At 45.4% G+C, this 21,408-nt stretch overlaps 1 protein-coding gene across 1 annotated transcript in view; it reads right to left on the bottom strand.

Annotated features, from left to right (window-relative positions):
* TSPAN7 (tetraspanin 7) overlaps window positions 1-21,408 on the bottom strand; it is a 129,187-nt gene that overhangs the window by 5,064 nt on the left and 102,715 nt on the right. The window contains exons 2-6 of the mRNA XM_037001529.2: window positions 20,021-20,209; window positions 15,999-16,073; window positions 13,329-13,424; window positions 11,742-11,897; window positions 4,264-4,347 (exon numbers count right to left, since the gene is read on the bottom strand). Coding sequence (XP_036857424.1) covers window positions 4,264-4,347; window positions 11,742-11,897; window positions 13,329-13,424; window positions 15,999-16,073; window positions 20,021-20,209 — 600 coding nt within the window. The remainder of the gene's footprint in view (window positions 1-4,263; window positions 4,348-11,741; window positions 11,898-13,328; window positions 13,425-15,998; window positions 16,074-20,020; window positions 20,210-21,408) is intronic.

Here is a 21,408-nt window from a genome sequence, read left to right as displayed (position 1 = left end):
GGGCTGGGGAAGGGGTGGGGCCCACATCAGCAAAGACAGAGCTATAAAAGGTGACAGGGCAGTGTGTCTTCCCATGCGATGGCCACAGGGGTCAATGTGGCTGGATCCCTGATTCCTGAGGGCCAGAGAGGGGACAGCAAACAACTGTAAAGGCAACTTTCTTAACAAGAATGTGATAAGTGCTAGGTCAAAATTTTAGATCCTTACAATGCCTGTGGAGATTTTATGCTAATGACCTAGCTGGGAAACCAAAATTTCCCATGTCTTTGGGAAAGTGCCAAGGAATCTGGTTTGAAATAAAACCATATAAATGCTGGCAGGGACTGTCCCAGGCCTTGAAAATACTAGGGGAATAAGAGCTCTGGTAGCCTTACTCAGCCATGTCCCATCAAGACCATCAACAGATTCATACAAAAGGTAAACAAGTCCCAGAGGAGAATTCCTGGCCCTTAATGAATCACCCCAGCAGCCTGTGGGCCCAGGGGAGGCCCGGCAAGGGCAAGGGTTGGGGGATGGACGGGTAGGAGGAGGATCTGCATTTTGGATGAGTATCTTCTTCCAATTCCATAGACTCACGCCCTTTTGTTGTGAAGGCACAAAATGTTTCCTTTAGGTGCTCCTTGTGGCAAGAACAAAGGTGATCTTTGGCCTAAATGCTTGATACAGCAGAGCAGGTGAAGAGGTCACAATTGTAGTGCTGGACCTACAGAAGCTGCCCAACCTCAAGCAAGCCACTCAACCTTCACCTTCTGGAAAATAGGTCTACTGTCCCCACTCAGGACTATAATATCCCATGATGTGGACTATTAATCCAGCCGAACAGCTTCCAAGTCCAGGGAAGCCCTCTATCTATTTACACTGAATATAGAAGTGTTAAGTGCAGAGGCCCAGAGAGATGCCCACCACCACCACCACCCACCCACTGAGTGGAGAGCCAACCAAGGTGGAAAGCAGTTACAAGTGGAGCAACACAAGCGTGCACCCTCACCTTTGGTCTTAAGGCCATATTGGCGGCAGGGGTGATTCTGTCTCTGTCTGTCTTACAGTCACCATGGGTGCTTTCCCAAGCCCTCCTGAGTGAAAGAGCTGCCAGGATGCAAGGAGGAGGTGCCCTATCAAAACCCACTCAACCTCCTGCTATGAATGGATAGGGCAGCCAGCCAGGCCTTGATCAAGCCCAGACAAATGGGCTTTTCCTTGAGAGGGCTGAGGTAATGGGAGTGTGAGAAGTATGAAATACATTCCTAAACCCTGCTGTCCAAAAACAGAACTCAAGGGGTTTATGTTTTAGCTAAGTTAGCTAAGAGTGAATGAAGTTCTTGCACAGCTTGTTAAAAGGCTAGACTCAGCTTAGTTTTCCCTGTACCTTATACCACCTTTAATTTCTGAGACAGCAGATGTGCAAGGACAGTTTGTGCCAATAGATGGAGGTCACAAGAGCAGATAAGATAAAGGGCAAGGAGCAAGTGGAGGGTGGGTGAGCCAAGTGGGGAGAGACGGGGAGTGAGAGAGAAAGGGCACACCCCATTCTTTCTTACCCTCTTTGGCCTCTACTCGGTAGAGCTTGCTTTAGTGCTGGAAGACCAAGACATAGGCCAACATGATTGATTCATCAATATCAGCCAACATTTGCTACATTTTACTATGACACTGGCCCTAAAATTTTTGAACACTGTGGCTAAAGCTTTGATTCTAGGTTACTGACAAGGACAAGAACAGCTGTTTTTCTTGAACAGGCATCTGGTAAGTGGCCACCATTGTCTCAGGGAGTCCCTGGATCTACTGGTACCTGGAAGCTTAACTTCGGCTGCTAGGAGCGCTGAGGCTGCTGGCAGCATTATAAAAGCTACGGTTCCTATCCCTAGCACAGCCAGCTAGTGAGCGCCAGCCATGGCTATCCTTCTCCCTGCCCCAAGCTGAGTACAACAGGTCTCGAGTGGGCCCCACTGCACTGCCTGGTCATGAGGGTAAATGGTACTAGCTGTGGGATGCCATTGGGCTTTGTGTTTTAGTTTCTTATCCCAGCGAGTATGTGGTACCTTGATGAGAACAAAAAGCTCTGCAGAGAGTTTGTTTGGGGGCTCCTTGGGGTCAAAGCCCCTCCCTCACTGCCCAGAGGGCCCCAGGGCAAACTAAATCCCCATGTCAGGGGGTTTTTTCAAGGCAGCACACAGAGACGAATGCTCACTGGGCCATTGTCTAAGCCTAACTCCCTTCATAGGGATGTGTGAAAGAGAAGTGAGAGAGGTAGGAATATTCTGGGCTGATAGGATGTTTCATACATGAGATTCCAGGCTTTTTGAGGCTCCTTTCTGCCCACATAGAGTATTGGCATCATGTCCCTTTATGGTTCTGGATAGTGATTAGGGGAGACTTCAGCAATATTCCTCCCTCCAAGGGGACAGTCCTCAAATGCCGAGCACAAGTCTGGCCTGCCGGTGGACTTTCCCCTGACACTGCACGTACATGTGTGAAGTATATTGTATAAGCAAGTTATCAAGTGCATTCTGCACGTTTGCCTCAGACATGAGGTCTGGGATCCTGGAAAATGTCCCCTGGCCATTAGAGATATGTCACTGAAGTGTCACCACTGAAATACAATAGCAACTGGAAGAAAGCTGAGGGCAGCAACTTCTTTGGAAATGTCTCTGGAGGCTGTGTTTGTGGCCACACTCTGGTTTGTGTGTTGACCTGTTGAGGGTTTACTTTACTTCATGAGCTGCAAAAAATGAAGCATGTGTAACAGAATTCTGAGACTGCCACAAGAAATACACGCTCCTGTTGGCTGAGTCCACAGTGCGCTTGTGAGATGAAATGTCACACGGGGTTTTGTCCCTGCTTGGGAAGGAAACCTTTTTGACTTATCTAAGGCTGACCTTTCTCTTTGCAAAACCTGTCCGGAGAATTCTAACCCTTGACTGGACTGAGGGCTGCACAGGTGTGTTCATTTTGCGATAACTTTTTATTGTTTATGTGCTTTTCTGTATATGCCATATTTCCAATCAAAAAGCTTTAAGAACAGACTTGACTAGAAGTGCATCTGCACAGCTAGGCAAGAAGAAAAGAGGTACGGCAGGTAAAGAAAAGGTAATTATAGTCTGAGAGAGACAATATAGAATTCAGGCAGGAGATGTCAGAGCCATGGGGACATTACTGAGATAACATATTGGGCTTTGTTGGAAAAAATGATGTGCTGCTCTGGAAAATTCTGAGTTAAACACAAAAGCTTTTATTTGGTTACATATACATGCCAGTCCTTCCACCCACAGCAACATTAGAGCAATGATTTATCACTTGGCTGGGAGATCAGAAGCCTGGGGGACACTACTCTGCCTGATGGAGGTGGACAAGGACAAGAACAGCTGTTTTTCTTGAACAGGCATCTGGTAAGTGGCCACCATTGTCTCAGGAAGTCCCTGGATCTACTGGTACCTGGAAGCTTAACTTCGGCTGCTAGGAGCGCTGAGGCTGCTGGCAGCATTATAAAAGCTACGGTTCCTATCCCTAGCACAGCCAGCTAGTGAGCGCCAGCCATGGCTATCCTTCTCCCTGCCCAAGCTGAGTACAACAGGTCTCGAGTGGGCCCGTTTTAGATTTAGCTTAATCTCCTTCCGCGTGTGTGTGTGTGTGTGTGTGTGTGTGTGTGTGTGTGTGTGTCTGTGTGGCTTGCTTAGTTTGCATAATTACTTCTCCCATTAGTTTTTAGAGGCTGGGTGGAGACAAAGGGATATGAAATTTAATATACAAAAGTTCAGTTTCCTCTTAAGAAACAACAAACCTAGAGATTAAAATAATAATCCCAAAATGAAGTTTGCTAAATTTAGGCTTTCTTCAAAGGGAGAGAGATCTCATGCATAATCCATAGGAACCAAGAACAAAAAAGGGACAGGTCAACCAGAAAAAAAGCCTCCCTCAAATCCACATCAGCCATTTGGTGTTTGGAATTCTTTATGCTCCAATTAAGCCAGCACTTTGTTCAGTTAACCTCCAGTTGACCTCCAGAAGAAGCAAGTTGTTCTTCTGAAGCTAGTCATTAGTTGAACTGTAACCAATATTCCCTTGATGGCAAAACTTCATTTAAGTTGAAAAAGGAAAAAATCAATAAACAGATGACCTGAGGACTAATGAGCAAGGAGCTCCGACCCCATCCATCAGCCTTTCCCCGGGCACAGGGAGACAGGCCGAGACGCTGGAGCCCAGGGAAGGAAACGGGAGCAGGAGGCAGGGGAAAGGGTAGGCCGGACTGCACGTGACGTGGCCTACCTGGGAGAATGCGATCCCGAAGGCCACACCAGCGATGATGCCCATGTTAGTCTCCATGAAACTGGTCACCAGATCGTAGCAACCCTGGACACAGACACGCACAGAGTCAGTCTCAGAGACATGCTGTGGCCAGGCCTAACTTGCCACATGCCCACACACACATGGCAACCTGCATTCAGCATCTACAATCTCAAGTCGCCCTAGGAACTTCTCTAGCATTCTTTTCAAACTTAAAAAAAAGATGAAAAATTTCAACATACAAAAATGTACAGAGAGTAGACAATGACCGGCCCCGTAGATTAGTGCCTTCCTCTAACATCACAATTAACATATGGCCAATCTTGTTTCATTTACGTTTCCTCAACTCTCATCCCCTGGCTGGCTGATTTTAAAGCAAATCCCAGATATATATTTTCATCCACCAATGTTTCGGTAATAGGATTAAATTTAGCACAAAATCTCTAAGATGTAAGCCAACACAGTAGAGATGTAGTAGTAGACTGGAACAGATGAAAAGGCATTCCACATCCTTGAACAGGAACACTCAGCATCATGAACATGGTTACAGTACCAGCAGTTTGACAGCAAATGACAAAACCTTAGATAAAGTGAAATCATCTGGCAGAAGGAGGTGTTAAGAGACCTGTCAACTCTACAACAATTTAGGGTTCTTGCTAAGGAGATTTTTTTTTTTTTTAAATAGGGAAAAACCTACTTTCTAATCATCTTTTCTACAACTTTACTATATCACCTTGAACAGGTCATTTCCCCTTTCTGGATATCAGTAAGTTAATCCATCAAATAAAGTGAAATTTCCTTTAACATACTATGAAATAGCCAAATACGGTGATTAAAACCAACACCAATTTGACCAATTGCAATGTTAGTTGTATACTGATAAAGGTAATCACGTTTCTTTAAAATAAATGATCTGGTTGGAGGTCAACAATGTTGGTAAATTGGTTGCTGTTATTCTGGTTTACATTTTGTCAACAACCTAGTCCAGGTAGGAAACACCAAATTTTGTGCATCACCCATAATGCAAAGACAAAAGCTGACTCTTCCTGTTAACTGCCTGGCAGTTATGTGGGTGAGAGAGAGAGAGCACGAGAGTGTGTGTGTGTCTTTATATTTATTTGGAACTGGGCCAAATCAACCTAGACTTCTGAAATGACTTATTCAGCCTTAGAAGACATGGTCTCTTTCCAGTTTTCTGAAAAAGGGCTTTAACTTGAATGTATAATTTGAGTTGTGAAAAATCAAGACATTAATTTCATAAGCAGGGTAAAAAGGATTCTTGTTTATTGAGAAAGGCATGCTAAATTCTCATAACATCTGAAGGACACATACAAAGAAGTCTGCCATTTTTAAATTCAAGTTTAAACAATTTAACATTTCTCACAGTTTGTGAAAATCCTGCCAATGCTGTATCTTCTCATAACTGATATTTTATGCATTCACAGTCTGTTTGTGAAGGAAGAGGTGCATTAACCTACAGCAGTGCTTTGACACATGTTTTCAATGAAATGGACAAACTATACTCCTTGGTTACCTGATGCAAATTTGAAGGCCAGGGCAAGGGTGGGAAAGAAAATTCATGATTGCTCATGGAGAGTTTTCAGTTTGATTGTCTCTTTGTAGTAGAAGCTTGCTTGCTGATTTACTTTTTATTAGTGAAACCATGTCCTAGTATTTTTCAGAAGGTAGTGAAAGAGAGAGCAGTTTGGGTTAAGAAGAATTTAGAGACAGAAGAGAGGTGGATGTTCTAGCACTTTCCAAAATGGTAGCAGCTAACATAGCATTTTGCCACGTTGGCCATCATTATTGTATCTTCTCCCCACAGCAATGGTTGGGTAGAGAAAGGAAGTTCAGATCAGCATTAGTGTTAGGTCAGCTCAAAATGTGAAAACACAAGCCCAATAATAAAAACCAGAGAGAAGTGAGGTGGGTTATTTTCTTACTGTGCAAGATATTTTGGCACAGATTTATTTTTCGTGAAGTTCAATTTTATGGGTGATCTGAATGCACTTTTCTAAAATATGATCTCTACTCCATTGTAGGAGATTACAGAGTCACATTATTTTTAATAAGCCCACTCTAACCAATAGGAGAAATAAGAAGAATGAAGTAAATGCCTGGCATTGGTAAAATTGTGACAAAATCATTCTCTCTAAACCTTGCAGCAACACTTGGGAGTTCCACAGAAATGCAGAATAATCCGAGGCCTCACTCCAGACCTACTGATTCAGAATCTAGGTTGCTCGCTTTTAATGAATTTTTAATGAATTTTAATGAATGTTAACAACCTCTCCAGATGTTTCACATGCCCATCAAAGTCCAAGAAGCACTTTTCTATAAGAAAAGCTCCCCCATTATTTTTTATTCAAAATAAGAAAGCAAATTCACGAATCACATCAGTAAGAGGGTTACTTAAAATGAGAAGATAAAAGTGAGTTAGCTCCTTTGTTCTTGTTTAAACAATACAAGACTGAGGTTGAGATCAATACTCTGGATTGATCTCTGTTATTCACCATGTGGACCCTCTGCCTAGGTCTCAGCAAAGATCTACAGGTTACTGGGAGTGCTTTGACACTACACTCACAGGCCATGTTTGCATTCCACCCCAGTTTCTCACTAAACCCTGATCTTATCTGCCCACAACTATCTCTCTTAATTTCCTAAAATGAAGGCCTGGTTGTCAGGTGTGAGATAAACTACAGAGACCTGCTAAGTGCCCCAGGAAACACTCAGGAACAGAAAAAATAATTTGCTCCTCCTCTCAGCATGTTTAGAGCAACACAGTCACCAATGGAAAACATCTGGAAGTGGCAGACTTACAATACTAGCCAGGTTCTGGGAAGAGGAACCTTGGTAGCTGCCAACCAGAATAACTATTTCTCTTCCTCTTGCCCTTGCTCTTTTAAAAATGTCAAAGAATTCCTCAGGAATAGGAGCTTAGTTGATGCTATGAGCCAAGTAAACTTGCAGACATTTCATCATCCTGTGAGCAAAACCAAAATAAATTCCCTCCCCAACACAAGACAGTAAGTATCCTGCTTACCTGTTCTCACTTCCTCCGGGCTTTCTCCCAGTTATTTGTACAAGGCAGGTTTCTCCATCTACCAGCTAAGAGCCAAGAGTCATTTTTCTGTGCTATTGTGGATAAAATGAAAGTTCCTGTGGCCAAGATTCTCATCTGGCCCTGGTTGGCTAGCCCACTACACACATGTGGGCAATATGTTGCTTTGATTATATATTATAAAGAGCTCTGCCCAGTGCTCTCGGTGACATGGTAGTATGGCTGCAAAGCTGCCAGAGAGCAGAGCAGAAGCGGGAGTGGTGGCAGCACTGAGGACAGAGGCCCAGAGGATGGCTGTGTGGACAGAGGGGCCCAGAGGCAGAGACCAGCTTGCTGCATGCAGACTTGCTCTGAGTGAACGAGATTTTAGTGATTGACCTGCCACAGTGGAAATAAAGTTGGGTATAACCCTTTCACCCCAAGAATGTTCTACTGTCATTTCTTTGGTCACACTGAATCCATAGTGAACTTGCCTGGGGATAAAACCCATTGGCAAGACAATTGGCATAGTCGGCAGGATTCATTGGTGACCAAGGAAAAAGAACAGGCTGCCCTCATGGAAGGAGTGTTTCAGTGGCTGCACCTATGGATAGGGAGACATTCGAGTGTCCCCTGTGGACATGTGGTACTGTGAAGGCATGGAGGATTGGGGTCCACCCCAAGAGAAAGCTGATTGAAATGGCATCCCTGCAAAGTGCTGTGGCCCAAGAGGCAGCAGCATGAGAAGGAGCAGCAGCCTGAGAAGGAGCAGCCCAAGAAGCAGTATAGGAGTGCAGGCTGCAAGGTGCTGTGGGGCAGGTAAAGGAAGAGGCCTGAGAAGGGGTGGCACGAGAAGCAGCAGGATGCAGGCTGCCAGGTGCCATGGGGCAGGTGAAGGATGTAGTGGAGCCGTCAGCCCCAGAAATGGAGGAGTGGAGGTTTGACAAACAGGTGGGGTTGGAGGCCCTGCAAGTGCCAGAGGCATTGGCCCCTCCTCAGTTCAGACCCCCCCTGGTTGAAAGCTGGTGGAAAGCCCGAAGGACTCGGCAACCATGGGTTCTTCCAGGATAGGTGCAGCCCCCTCCCCAGGTCGTGGAACACTCCATGCTCTGCTTCTATCCTCAGACTTAAGCACAAAAGGAAATACTGTATACTTCTCCAAGGAAGAATTTAAAGGGCCCCATGAAGGTCTCAAGGACCCAGATGTGGGTTGGTTTGAAAAGGCAGGGGCAGACAGGAAGAAGTTGGACTGGAGCTGTGGCAACAACTGAGACCAGAGCAGTGGTTCCGACTGCTGAGGACAAAGTAGATGGCAGAGATAAAGCAACAAGATTGGCCTGTGTGTCTGCAAGACTTTCTGCTGGAGAGGCTGGAGAAGGTGGGTATTGTAAGGCCCACCTATGGTCCTTTCAGTTAACTCCTTTGAGTAGAACTGGTTTGAATACAGACAGGATGACCACTTGGTGGCAATGGATCTCCTCAGGCTTGAAGGTTATTATGATTTGTTACAACTGGTTTGCATACAGCCAGGATCTCCTCAGGTTTGAGGGTTACTATAATTTGTTGTAATTTTTGTTATTTGTATATTGTTGTAGCCTCTCTTGTTATTATGGAATTTGGTTACAATGCTCCAGCTTTCTTGCACAGGGACCACTGCAGAGGATTGAGGGCACATAGATTGAGAGGAGAGAATCCTGGAGGGATGGAGTGTGGATAAAATGAGAGTTCCTGCGGCCAGGATTCTGCTTGGCTAGCCCACTACACATGTGTGGGCAATAAGTTACTATTGACTCTATATAAAAAGCTCCACCCAGTGCTCTGGGTAACATGGTGGCACAGCTGCAAGACTGCAGGAGAGCAGAGCAGAGGCTGGAGTGGTGGCAGCACCAGGGACGGAGGCTCAGAGGATGGCTGTGCGGGACGACTGTGCAAAGAGGCCCAGAGGCAGAGACTGGCTTGCTACATGCAGACTCGCTCTGAGTAGATGGGATTTTAGTGATTGACCTGCCACTGTGGAAATAAAGTTGGGTATAACCCTTTCACCCCAAGAACATTCTTCTGTCATTTTAGTCACACTGAATCCATAGTGAACTTGCTGGGGGCTGAAACCCATTGACAAGACAGCTATTAAAATGAAGGGTTTGAGATACCAAAAGATCTATGGGGATGGAGAATGCATTTATGCTATATAACAGAATTCCATGTAACTGGCAGGTGGCAGTGGTTAAGCCTCCTGTGGGGAGGAGTCAGTGCAGGAGGATAACCTTTATGAGCACTTACATTACTATCTTCACTGCATCCCCATCTACCACCTTTTATAGGCAACACATCTGAAACACACTGGAAAAGTAATTTGTCTCAGAGGTTTGAGTGAGCAATAAATGAGAATATCTAGTGAAACTCACTAGACAAATCAGTTTTCATTCGCTTTTTCTCCATGAAGGGAGCCAGGCTGGAGAGTCTAAGAGAAGTGAGACAGAAGTTAAGCACCCCTTTCAGGTGTTCGAGGTGTCCTGAAAAATGTAAACCAGGATCATGATGGGAGGTAAGGAGTGAGGTCAACTGGTATGTTATCAATGAAATGAACCTGTGCTACACTACCTTTCTTTCTGGAAATAACTGTAAGGATTATGGAGATGCAGTATAGGATATGACTCCACACTTGCTTTTGACTACTAACAAAAGATCTTCCCTACAAGGACCTGCTGCATCATCTCTAATAGAAGACACAGTGTGGGACAGTGGACGATGAGTTCACCACCCTCATCAGGACATTCACATTGCAGTTAACAGTCAACATTACAGCTAACGTTCATCATGTCCCTCCCTCTGTGCCAGGCACTGTGCTTTAGATACTTTTTCTCATATTAATCCTGAGGGGCAGGAACTATTATTACCCCCATTTTTACAGATGAGAAAAACAAGACTGAGAAAGATTAACTTGATCCAGATTGCACAACCAGTAAGTGGCTGAGCCAGAATTGAAACTGGGCTCTGACTCCAGACCCCGAGCTCCTGACTTACAAATCCCCAACTTTCATGAATGAAGAGGAAGGTGGGGTGTAACAAAAGACTTTTATTAAGGATGATGGTTGCTCCTTCTACAAACGACTTCCTGAGTTTCTGCTATGCCAATCTCTCATGCCATAAAGCACTTCCTGCTTTTTAAAACCGGAGCAGCCACTGAGTGCTAAGTATGATCTTATTTCATAAAATGGCAGATAAGGACACATATGGATGGTTAGCACAGATATCTGCGAAGAAAGCAGAAGTCACCTTACTAAAGAGAGGTGAAGGAGGCCTCAAACTTGGGATTTGTAAGGAAATCCCAGTCGGAACAGAAGCTCTCTTAGCTAAGAGAAGAAGCTGTCAGTACTGCACATCTTACCTTACCACACCAAGAATAAACAGACCAGAATGACAAAATGAGCTTCTAGCATGGCAATAATGCCTTGTAGCACTTACGCTACAAACACCAACATTAAATGGGTAAACGATAGAAACCATCTCCTAACATTCTAATCTTGAGAGTATGGATATCTTGTATGAATTATTCAGAAGTTGACCCAGATCGCATAGAATTTTCAAGCCCTTAGAAGAATAGGATTATAACTTAGTAAAGAAAGAAAATTTACCCAGTGGTTACATAACCACAGGTAAACTCAGTAGTAGGTTTTTTTCGTGCTTTCATTTTAAAAATGCTTTAGGAAGAAAAGTTTCCTACCCGTCATTTCTCTAAATGTTTGAGAACATAGATGCCCTGCACACACACTTATGGTGGGCATGTCTTCCTCATATTCACTATAAAATGGATTCAGAATTGATTCTCCTTTTTTCTTGACTACTGAAATTTATTTCCCTCATTTTCACTATCTACTACCTTGCAAATTTCTTCTAGCCTGTTTTTTTTCCTAATTTCTCTGGGAGTCAGGATGTTGACAGTGAGTTGAATTGGAGTTGCTGATTTCTTTCCCTTTAGCGGTAAACTCCCTAAAGTAAGGACCACCCTCCCAGCAGCAGATGTTGTCTGTCAACTCCACTCTCCCTTCCTGCTAAGGACTGGCAGCCAGCTGTGAATAATTTTATTTAGAAGGTATATTAAGGAGAAGAAAGACACGCAGAAAGAAAGGCATCATTCCGAGTCTGACAGCAGCATTAGGGCCACCAGGAACAAGTGGCCAGCCCTTCCTCGCTGCGCCTGCTCAGTTCGTGCTGTAGGAGACGCATCTGAGTCCAAGCTTTCTCCTTCAGAAGTGGGCAGCCCTGAGAGCCCCTCCCAGGCACTAAAGGTCCACAAAGGAAGATTCTGGACTGTCTTCTAGACTACCATTTCTAACCTATTCATCATCATGGCACAGAAACCAAAGCGCTCCCGAAACATTCACCACTGATCCCATCGGGGCTAAGAGGAAGCAAGTACCTTCTGGTTAACTTTGGTGGCGGCCACGGTCAGATTGTGCAGGTCCTGGGGATTACAATCAGTTTCGTTCATGCAGCAACTTGGGGGGATGCCATGCTCCAGGAAGTAGGGGCTGGTGCTCCAGTTGGTGTAGTTCTGCACGCCGCAGCAGCTCAGCTGTGAGCAGGGAAAGGGAAAGAATCAAAGTGTGCCTAAGACATGTGGTCTCCTCACTCACTGCCCGCGATTTTGGAAAAGGAAACACGGGCCAAGCCACTACATTAACAGGCACAGCCTTGGCGTAAAGATGAACCGAAGCTCTACTAACAATTATAGTCAATGGGAAGCCCATTTGAACTCTGAAAAGGACATTACTTGCTTTCTGTTGTTGGCTCTCTTACTCCACAAAGCAAAGCAGTGGTTCTTGGGCTTGGCTAAGCATGGAAATCACCTGTGTGAACTGGGTGCCATTCATAGTAGAGCTACAGAGATCAATTAAACTAGGATTGTTGATAGGGGAGCCCAGTCAAAAATGGATTTAAAAAAGCTATCCTTTATATGAATAAATACAAAAATACATGATTTAGAAAGAAAAAGATGCAGACAGAGGGAGAGAGAGAGAGAGCTGGTGCTGGTAAACTGCAGCCCACCAGCTGCCTGGTTTTGCAGACCAAGTTTGACTAGGGCACAACCATGCCTATTCATTTAGATACTAAGGCCACTTTTGTGCCACAACAGCAGAGTTGAGCAATTGTGTTAGAGACTGACTGCAGATCCCTCCAAATCTAAGATTGTTACTGTTCAGCCCTTTACAGAGATTTGCCAACCTCTGACACAGAGAATATTAAAGCAAATGGGGCACAAACAGAACTAGTGAATCTGGGTAAACGTATATAGTTTTTTGTATTGTTCTTGTAACTTCTCTTGTAAGTTTGAAATTGTGTCAGGATAAATCACCAAAAATATAAAAACACTGCTTCTGGAGTAAAAAAAACACAAAAACACCCCAAAACCGAAAACCTCCCCAGGCGATCCTGATGGGCAGTCTGGCTTGAACACCAGCACCTGCCCCCTGAGCCCCTCCAGGCAGAAAAGAGAAAATCTTTTTTCCTCCTCTCTGCAAAGTACCAGGCGGCTGAGGCCCTTCACACATCTGACAGATCCTTGGCTTCTCCTAGTCCACTCCCACGCCGACAGTGCTGGTCAAGCCAGTGAGCACAGCACCCCTGAGCTCTTGCCCCAGACTAAAGCCAGCACCTCCAGACTGCCAGCCCTTGGGAGCCAACTCTAAGCAGGCTGTCACACGCTCACTGCCTACCTCCTTTCCCAGGCATCAGGTTTTGCAGGCAAACTAGCTTCCCTTGGGATGCTCACTCCTTACTGACAGAAAGCAAACCAGAGGCAGTGGTCCTTCTTGACACTAATTACCTGGGTAACTGGACCCTGGACAAGTACTGGATGTCAGCTATTGGGAATGGAACTGGACCAAGAGGTGGAGAATGGGAATCAACAGCAAAGGCTACTGGTCCAACAGCACTGGCAGCCCACGTGGTCTAAGGGCAGTCCTCGCAGGTAGCCACCCGCCCACCCTCCTGCCCTGGAACTTACGCTGCGCTGCACGTGATCCACCGCCCGGCTCCTCTCGTCATTGCCATTGTAGTTCTGCATGGCATCTGTGTAAGTCCTCAGGAAGGTGTCCTTGATCTATAGAAGATAAGGAGGAATGTGGTTCTGGTCCATTGCAGCCTGAACAGATTCACATTCATACCAACTTCCACCCCACAGCAGCCTCTCCTGGAAGTCTGAATAAATGTAAGCCAGGGACGGAATGCCCTGTTTTCTGAGACAAAGAGCTCAGACAATTCGCCAACAGGGTTATTAAGCTCAGGAATTAAAAATATATATATTCCCCTCACCCTTAATCCAGAGGAAGCCTGCCTTGTTAAATGACAGGCTGAAGTGGCTAGTCAGTTTCTGAAGGACTGTGATACAGAGCTGCCAAAGCTTGGGACTGGGTTTTCTAGTTATTTTCTTTGAATTGATTAATGCCCATCTTTCTTTTTATAACTTCTTCTGGCCTTCTTCAGAAGAATGACAAAGATCAGGCCATGGGGGGAGGCAGGAAAGCTGATAACTTGACCACTAACAGATCCCTATTCTAGCATACAGGAGTGGGGACAAAACTAACATTCACTTACCTCTTCAATGAGGCCAAAAAAGAGGCTTATGGACACGAATGTTCTTGGTACTAAATGGTTGACAAACCCTTTCTCCTTCTCTGTGAACACACTTGACCTTGGGTTAAGTTGTAAGTTCTGTTCCCATGGAAAACTGCTGAGGGTGGAGTATCGGGTGTGTTACCACGCAACTCCCGCTTACGGTAAAACTGCCCCCCTGACTGGTGAAATGACTATGGACTGGGAGGAGAGCAAATAACAATAATTATCTGGTGGAAAGCTTAGGGCTAAGTATGGTGACTCTCCTAACTGGGCGTGTCCTTGCTGAGACACTGGATGCCATGCCCACAGGGAAGTTACAAGAAATAGACATTAGTTACATGGAGCTAATAAGGCAAGGTGGCTACTGCACCCAGCTGTGTCCTTTCCTTTCACTGTACCTACATTGTCTCTTATGGGTGGACAGGTACACAGAACAGACCTAGGCCACCTTGAGGAATCCTGCTGAAGAAACAAGCCTGCTATTGCCCTTCTGGCAAGCTGTGCTGCCTATACTCCATACTTCTGGGTAAATGGTGCTAAGTGTGACCTGTCATCTTGTGTGTTTGTATAGCTAAGACCAGAACTGGTGCTCAAAGAACAGCATTGCAACCCCCACCCCCATCCTTACTCCCCTAAGTATTCCAGATGAAGAGAGGCTAGGCAGATGAGGTCCAGGCCCTTGGTATCAGGAACTGTTAAGAGAAAACCCCTACATGGAGCCCAGTCACAGGAGCACATGGGGGAATGTGGGTAAGGGTGCAGGTAGGAGCGAGCCTGGCTGTGCTTGCAGTTCACACAGGCACTGGGGGCCCCTCTAGGGCTATTGAGGCCATGACTTAATCTGAGGACAAGATGAGTTCTCACCTGAGAATAAGAATGGGGGAATCTAATGCCAGATGCAGTGCCCATGTGAAATGGGTTCCAGAAGTCAGCTATGGCATCTGACATACCACCTCTGGTAAAGGGAAAACCAGAGTAATAGGGAAAGGGGGCAGAAAGCACATGAGCAAAAAGCTCAATGGGAACTTAACTTGGCCAAGCACAAAAGCAGGGCCTGGGACAGATGGTGCCAGATTTTCAAGAACCACAGTAACACTCTCCCTCAGCATGTTTTCCACCTGCATCCTGCTCTGTTTTCCCTTCCCTAACACATGTATGTCTACTTCTGGCTTTACTGCTATTTACATGGTGCAATAATGGATTTTTTTTGTGGGGAGTTAGAACCAGAACTTTATTGTAGCATGTACATTTTCTGGCCTGTCATCAATATACACACCTGAAAGATGATACACGGCAGCTACAGACAGCATGACAACATCTGGTCTCTGTATTAGCCTCTAACTATTGTTGTCTAACCAGAACAGATCCAGTGACAGTACATGTAAGGATGGCCACACATGACACAGGATAGCTGACAGTGTCCTCAAAACTATGGTTAGGACCCCAAAACATTATTCAAAATGATTTTTCCTCAGCTTTAGAAGTCTGAACCTTTACATGTAAATTAAAAGCAAAGTGTTGTGGTATTTTCGATCAGGGCTGTCTTTTCTCCATTTCCTTCCCCACCATACAGGAATAGGGTGTGGATTTTCCCCTGAGCAGCAGGGGGCACCCCCAGGGGCTCTGTGGAAGAGGGAGGAGCACACACAGGCTGGGAGAAATCTGGCACTTTCCCTTTGGGCCACAGCTAGCTTGGTTTGCCTCTGCTGTCTTATTATACAGAGACACACTGATGCCACATTGAAGCAACTATTTTAAAAGGAGTATTTACCCCCTATTGAAGGTCACTGCTTTAAAACAAAGTAGAGAATCATTTTATGCAATAGCTATAGAAAGAACTAGAGTGAGAATCAACAACTAAAGCTTCAAGTTGGGTGAAATTCTTGCATTTAGAATTTTATTGGCATTTCAGCCCATATTACACGACATTTGGAAAATAGCAATACCACTGGGAAGGCCGGCTAGCCTCTATGTGCCCTTTACATGTACATTTCAACAGGTTTCAAAAATCCTTCTCCCCAAGGTCCTCTGACTGAGCTTTCCACCTTGGTATACTCACCTCATGACGAAACACAAACCCTGAAATGCCAGCTACGAGCTCAGCCAGGAACACCAGGGACAGAAACATGGCATACTGAAAGTCAAGTGGACAAAGTCAGAAATGTCAGGGTTAAGAAGACTGCTTCTTCAGGGCAGGCTACTTCTCGTCAGGGGGAATTAGATCCTCACATTCCCTAGACAAAGTTTAGGAAAAGTTTAAAAATACTCTTCTCCAGATTTACACACGAGCCTCAATACAGGAAGGTGTCTGTTTAATCTGCGTAAGCATTTGGGGCAGACGTGCTGAGGGGAGCTCATCAGAGACTTGGCCCAACCAGGAGAAAGCTGGAAGGGCTTTTTGCAACTAAGGTATTCGCTGTTTTTAATGTGAGAATCCTTGAGCTAGAAAATACGCTGGAGGTTCCAGGACACGGTTCTGCCCTATCTGGCAGTCCTTCACCCCACCTTCCTCACACTGGGCATACAGCATCTTGCGTGTGCCCTCTACCTAGCGTGTGCAAGCCAAGCCCACTGCCACCTGCCCACCCCCTGTAGCCTGTTCAGTACCCAAACTGTTCCAGTGGCTGGAAAGCCTGCCTTTCCCTTGACTACAGTCTACTTCCTTTTAACCTCCACTCGCTGGTGCTGGACCTGCTCTCAGGAGATGCAAGAACCTGCCAACCTCTCCCCTCTATGCGTGCCCTTCAATATGCATGAACACAGCCAGAGTGTGAACCTGCTGTGTCTCTTCATTTGGGCAAGCCCCTCTGTTTCCCTAAGCACGTTTTATATGAAATAGCTTCAGAACCCCTTCCTTTGGAATCATATCCCTCCCATCCTGACAGTAGGACTAGAATGTGCACTGGTGGCTCTTCCTCAATATAGCAGTCAGGCCTGAATGAAGCACCCACGGCAGTGGCCAGGGGCTGCTCGCCTCTCTTGTCCTGCACACTCTGTGGAGTTGATAGCCTTTAAATAAAACAAACATGCTCCAGTGTTGACTAATAGTGTTCGCAAAAGTCTAAAGCCATTAGTGCTTCTGACTCGTTTCATGCTTCCTGTACTTTCCGAGTTGATTGTGTGTGTGTGCGCATGTGTACCTAAGTTCAGAGATATTACATAGACCTTATGAGATATTAAGGGTCTCCATCCCTGTGACTTTGAAAAGCAGATAAAAGGAAAGGGAACAGATTCCTTGCCTCCAAGGGATATGTCATACAATCTGCTTCATCTCATCTCCAAGTGAAATGCAGCAATCCTGAATGTTTGCAATGGCCCTAGATGATGCTGTGGAATGTGGATACACTGCACATGGCCATCGTACTTACTTGTAAAGTGTACATATGTCTTGTAAAGTATACATATGTGCATAGGATCATAAATTATTTTTCTCAGCTAGTGGCACATATATCAAAAGGAGGAAATAGTGGCTTAAAATGCCAGTTTTGCTTGAAATGTTAACAAAAGTCTCTACCGAGACCTAACTTACAGCCACTAAAATATCAAACACACAGTTTTGAGTAGAATGCCCCATGTACGTGACTTCTCCCTCTCTCAACTCAGTACAAAATGCAGTTAGATGCACACTTTACTGTAGGGAGAATGTCACACCAGGTCTAGACCCCACCAGAGGGTCCTGTGGGAAGGTAACTGTCAGGAAGCAGGTGGGAGAAAGAACATCTGACTCTGTGGTAGAAGTCCTCCTAGGTCTGAGTCCTCACCTTGTTGTGGACTAATTTTTAGGAAAGCAGCAGCTCAGGGTATCCATGAAGCAGAGATAGTTATTTTCTGTTGTTTTGCAATTAATGAGGTTAAATGAGGATGGTAAAATTCGAGAGTGACAGTTAATCAAGCGACTTCCGCTCTCATTATCCAGATTAGCAGTTTCCTGTCTCTCCAGGAAGTTCCCTGCTTCTAGGAGCTTCCAGAGAACAGCTGCTTCTCCTTCAGAAGGCCTTGGCCAAAAGCCTACTGAGAGGAGCTTGTACTAAATACTGGTGGTAGGGTTCAAGTTTGCTCCAAATGAAAAGACTATAGGAGAAATAATCCTGGCTTTGGAAACAGACACATATGGGTTCCAATCCCAGCTCTCCACACAGCACCTGTGTGAACCTGAGCAGGTTTCTTAACCTCCAAGTCTTTATCATATAACATGAAAATTGTAGTCACATAACATGAAAATGTAGACTGAACCTAGCTAGTATAACATCTAGCAAGTAAAGGGAACTAAATGATAGTCTTTGGAAGACCAAAATCAAAACAAACACCCCCTCTCAATTTTTTTACTCCCCAAAAGTCTTACCCACCAGTGAGCTCACAAGTTTTAGTAGAAGATGGCAGTGTGGTGTGAAACCTCCTTCAGAAGAAGCCAGAGAGAACTATTCCATTGTTGTACTACTCCCTTTCCTACCCCACATCAGTCACAGTATTTGGGCTGGAAGAACCCTTGGTGATTTAGTCTAAAACTATTTCTTCATAAATGGGATCAAAGGCCCAAAGAGGTTATATCCTTGCCACTAAAGGTTTACACCAGTTAGTGTCAGAATCAGTCAGGTCTCATGACCATGTCTCCTCCCTTCTTGTCTAGACAGATGCATTTCTAAGCAATCATTCTTATCTGTGCCTCTCAAGTAAATTCTCCTCTTGCCACTCACTATACTAAACCAGAGGTTCTCAGTGTCGGCTGTACAACAGAATCCCCTGGAGAGATTTTAGAAAATGTGATGCCGGGGCCTCACCACGATAGATGTTGGCTCTGGTTCAACTGGCTGGGGGTGAGACCCACACAAGGGTGTTTTAAAGAGCTGCCCAGGTGATCTAAGCATGCATCCAAGGTTGAGGACTATGACAATACTAGACCAAAAGAAATCCTAGTGCTTGTGAGAAGTAGTAGAAGGGAGCCTCAGGGTGGTGCTAGCATAGAGTGGCAGGTGACACCAGCAGTATACCTCACTATGGCTTTGCAGGCAACTCGGAAGAATCAGCAGTCCAGGAGATACCAGACTCCTCCTACATGGTCCGCCGGACTCAAAGTGCCCAAATCAAGCACCATTTCCATTAGTTGCCAACAAAAAGACTGACCCGCACCAGTTTGGAAGGTGGCTCCTTTAGAGTGAATCACCCTCATACCCATATCTGTCACTGGATGGGACTAAACATCACTCCAACCTAGGGCTAAATGAGGAAGGACAGGCAACATAGCACTGATGAAATTTCTGCTCCCCTCTTTCACAGAATGAGACAGCTGAAATTCATCCTTTTTAACAAAATATTATTTTGAAGAGAGGCCATTGTTACCTTTTAGCTATAAAAACCTTTAACATTGTTTTATTAACAAAACATGGTTGGTGAGTAGAGAATTAGACAACTAGTCTACCAAAAAGTTAAGAGTCATGGTAACAGCCTTCTCACAGGCTGCCCTTACCCCTTGGGAAACATCACACTGTGTCTGTCCTATTAGAGTAAAGGCATCCAGTGTGGTGCCTGGGAGCCAGCACTTGGCATCACATGAACCCTCTGTTGATGGGGCAGCTCTGGCTTAGTTCATATCCCATAACACTGTGCCAGGGTTTGCAGATTTGGGACAAGCATGCCCATGCATCCCAGCGTGGTTAGGCTCAAGGAGACAGAAAGCATTCTCCAGTGGGAACTTGGAGATGAAAGGCTGCTTATGTTTGGGACACTGCCTTGCCCACCAAAGCTTCACATGACATGCTCAAAGAGATTGCTAAAACAGAATTCAAAACTGAAACAGGGCATCTTGCCATGGGATATAAATGGCTCATTGGGAATGCTGGCCACTGGTTTGTTATTATCTACCTCAAGGGATCAGGACTGAAATTTCTGTGCCAGGCTGTGTTTGGGGTTATTTTTCCCTCCAGGGGATTAAAGGGTAGTTTAGGTAAGAATCTGGACTAAAATTAGAGTCAATGAATAGTAAGGTCTTGTCTGTGGCTTCAAGAAAGGCCATTTCACTTTTGTGTGATTTCTATTTTTTACAGAAGTCATGGACAAGCCAGTGTCATGCTGTGACATACTCACCAGTTTCAGCATCCATGGGCTACCACGGCATGTGGCGAAGCACCCAAACAGGCCAAAAACAACGATAGTGGTGCCAGTGCCGATAAGCACATAGGGAGCATTTGTGGAGTTCTCGGCAATAAGGGAGATATAGGTGCCCAAAGTGAGTTTGCCCCAGACTCCGACAGCCAGCAGGATCACCCCGGTGATCTGAAAAGGGGGTGGGGGGAGAAGGGAGTAAGAATCAATGCAGGAGCATGTGGTCTGAATGGCCCTTGCTGTAGAAGTCCCTGCAGCAGTGGCAAATGTCCAAGACCATTAACTCAAGCCATCACAGAATACAGACACTTTGCTTTTGTGCACAGTTAGATCTGTGCTTTACACAATCCATATGCAATTATATTAAATGGAAGTTAGGCCAACAATAAAGAACTTTTTAAAAAGCTGCTTAAAAAGTACATCCTAATACAGGTTTGGGAGGCTTCCCAGGTCTGGTCTGAGAGCTGTGGCCCAACGCCGAGCTGGGCACAACCCCAGTAAGAACATCAGCCACCCTCTTCAATGGCATGGGGGTGGGCGGTATGTCTCAAGGACATCCTGCATGATGTTTTAAGGAGACAGGTGATTTACTTTGACTATTAGCACAAAAATCTCTACAAAAGCAAAACATTCAAAATATTTTGAATCCCTGTAGATGTGCTGCCTTCTTTACAATACTTTATTCTATATAAAACAAAGAAGAATCTGAAGAGTTCCTGGAATTAGCTGTAATACGATTTGTCAAATCCTGCTGATCAGTCCAAAGGAGATCCCCCCAGCATGTCTAAACTGTACAACGTTGCATCAGCCAGGCCCTTATTTCAGGGCAGAGACTTGGGGCTGCAGGCTACATCTGACTCCAGCCTCTGCAGGCCACACCCACCAGCAGCTTTAGTTGCTGAAGCCGCAACTACCTCCCCAGCTTCAGTTTACCAGTAGCTTTGCAACTCATTCAAATGAACATCCCTCTACCTGCCATCACTTCTGACACCTTATGAGGCTCAAAGGAAGCCTGGGTGTCCAAGGGAGCCCTTCCCAAGCTCCATCCCACCCTGTAGCCCAACATCCCAAACCAAGGGTCTCAGCTCTCTGTCCAGCCTGCCCACTCGGGGGAGGCAGCAGATGAGGAACTGGAGAGAGCCAGTATGATACAGACCAATACCCACCTCGCCAAGGTTTCCCCCGGCAATCAACACATTGTTCCTTAACATGATAAGTGAACGCCGCCAAATACATGCTGCATAAGGAACTAAACAGCAGAGCCAGGGAAGATGCCTAGGCCTAGTTCCTTCACACTCGGAAAATTCCTGCAGTTGGGAGCCATCAAGCTCCAGCACCAGACTGCTTCTCTGTGCAGGAAAAACGGACCC

Source organism: Manis javanica, chromosome X (assembly GCF_040802235.1).
Source record: "Manis javanica isolate MJ-LG chromosome X, MJ_LKY, whole genome shotgun sequence".
Lineage (NCBI taxonomy): Eukaryota > Metazoa > Chordata > Mammalia > Pholidota > Manidae > Manis > Manis javanica.
The sequence above is the reverse complement of the archived record's forward strand: the minus strand, read 5'-3'. Positions and strand labels throughout refer to the sequence as shown.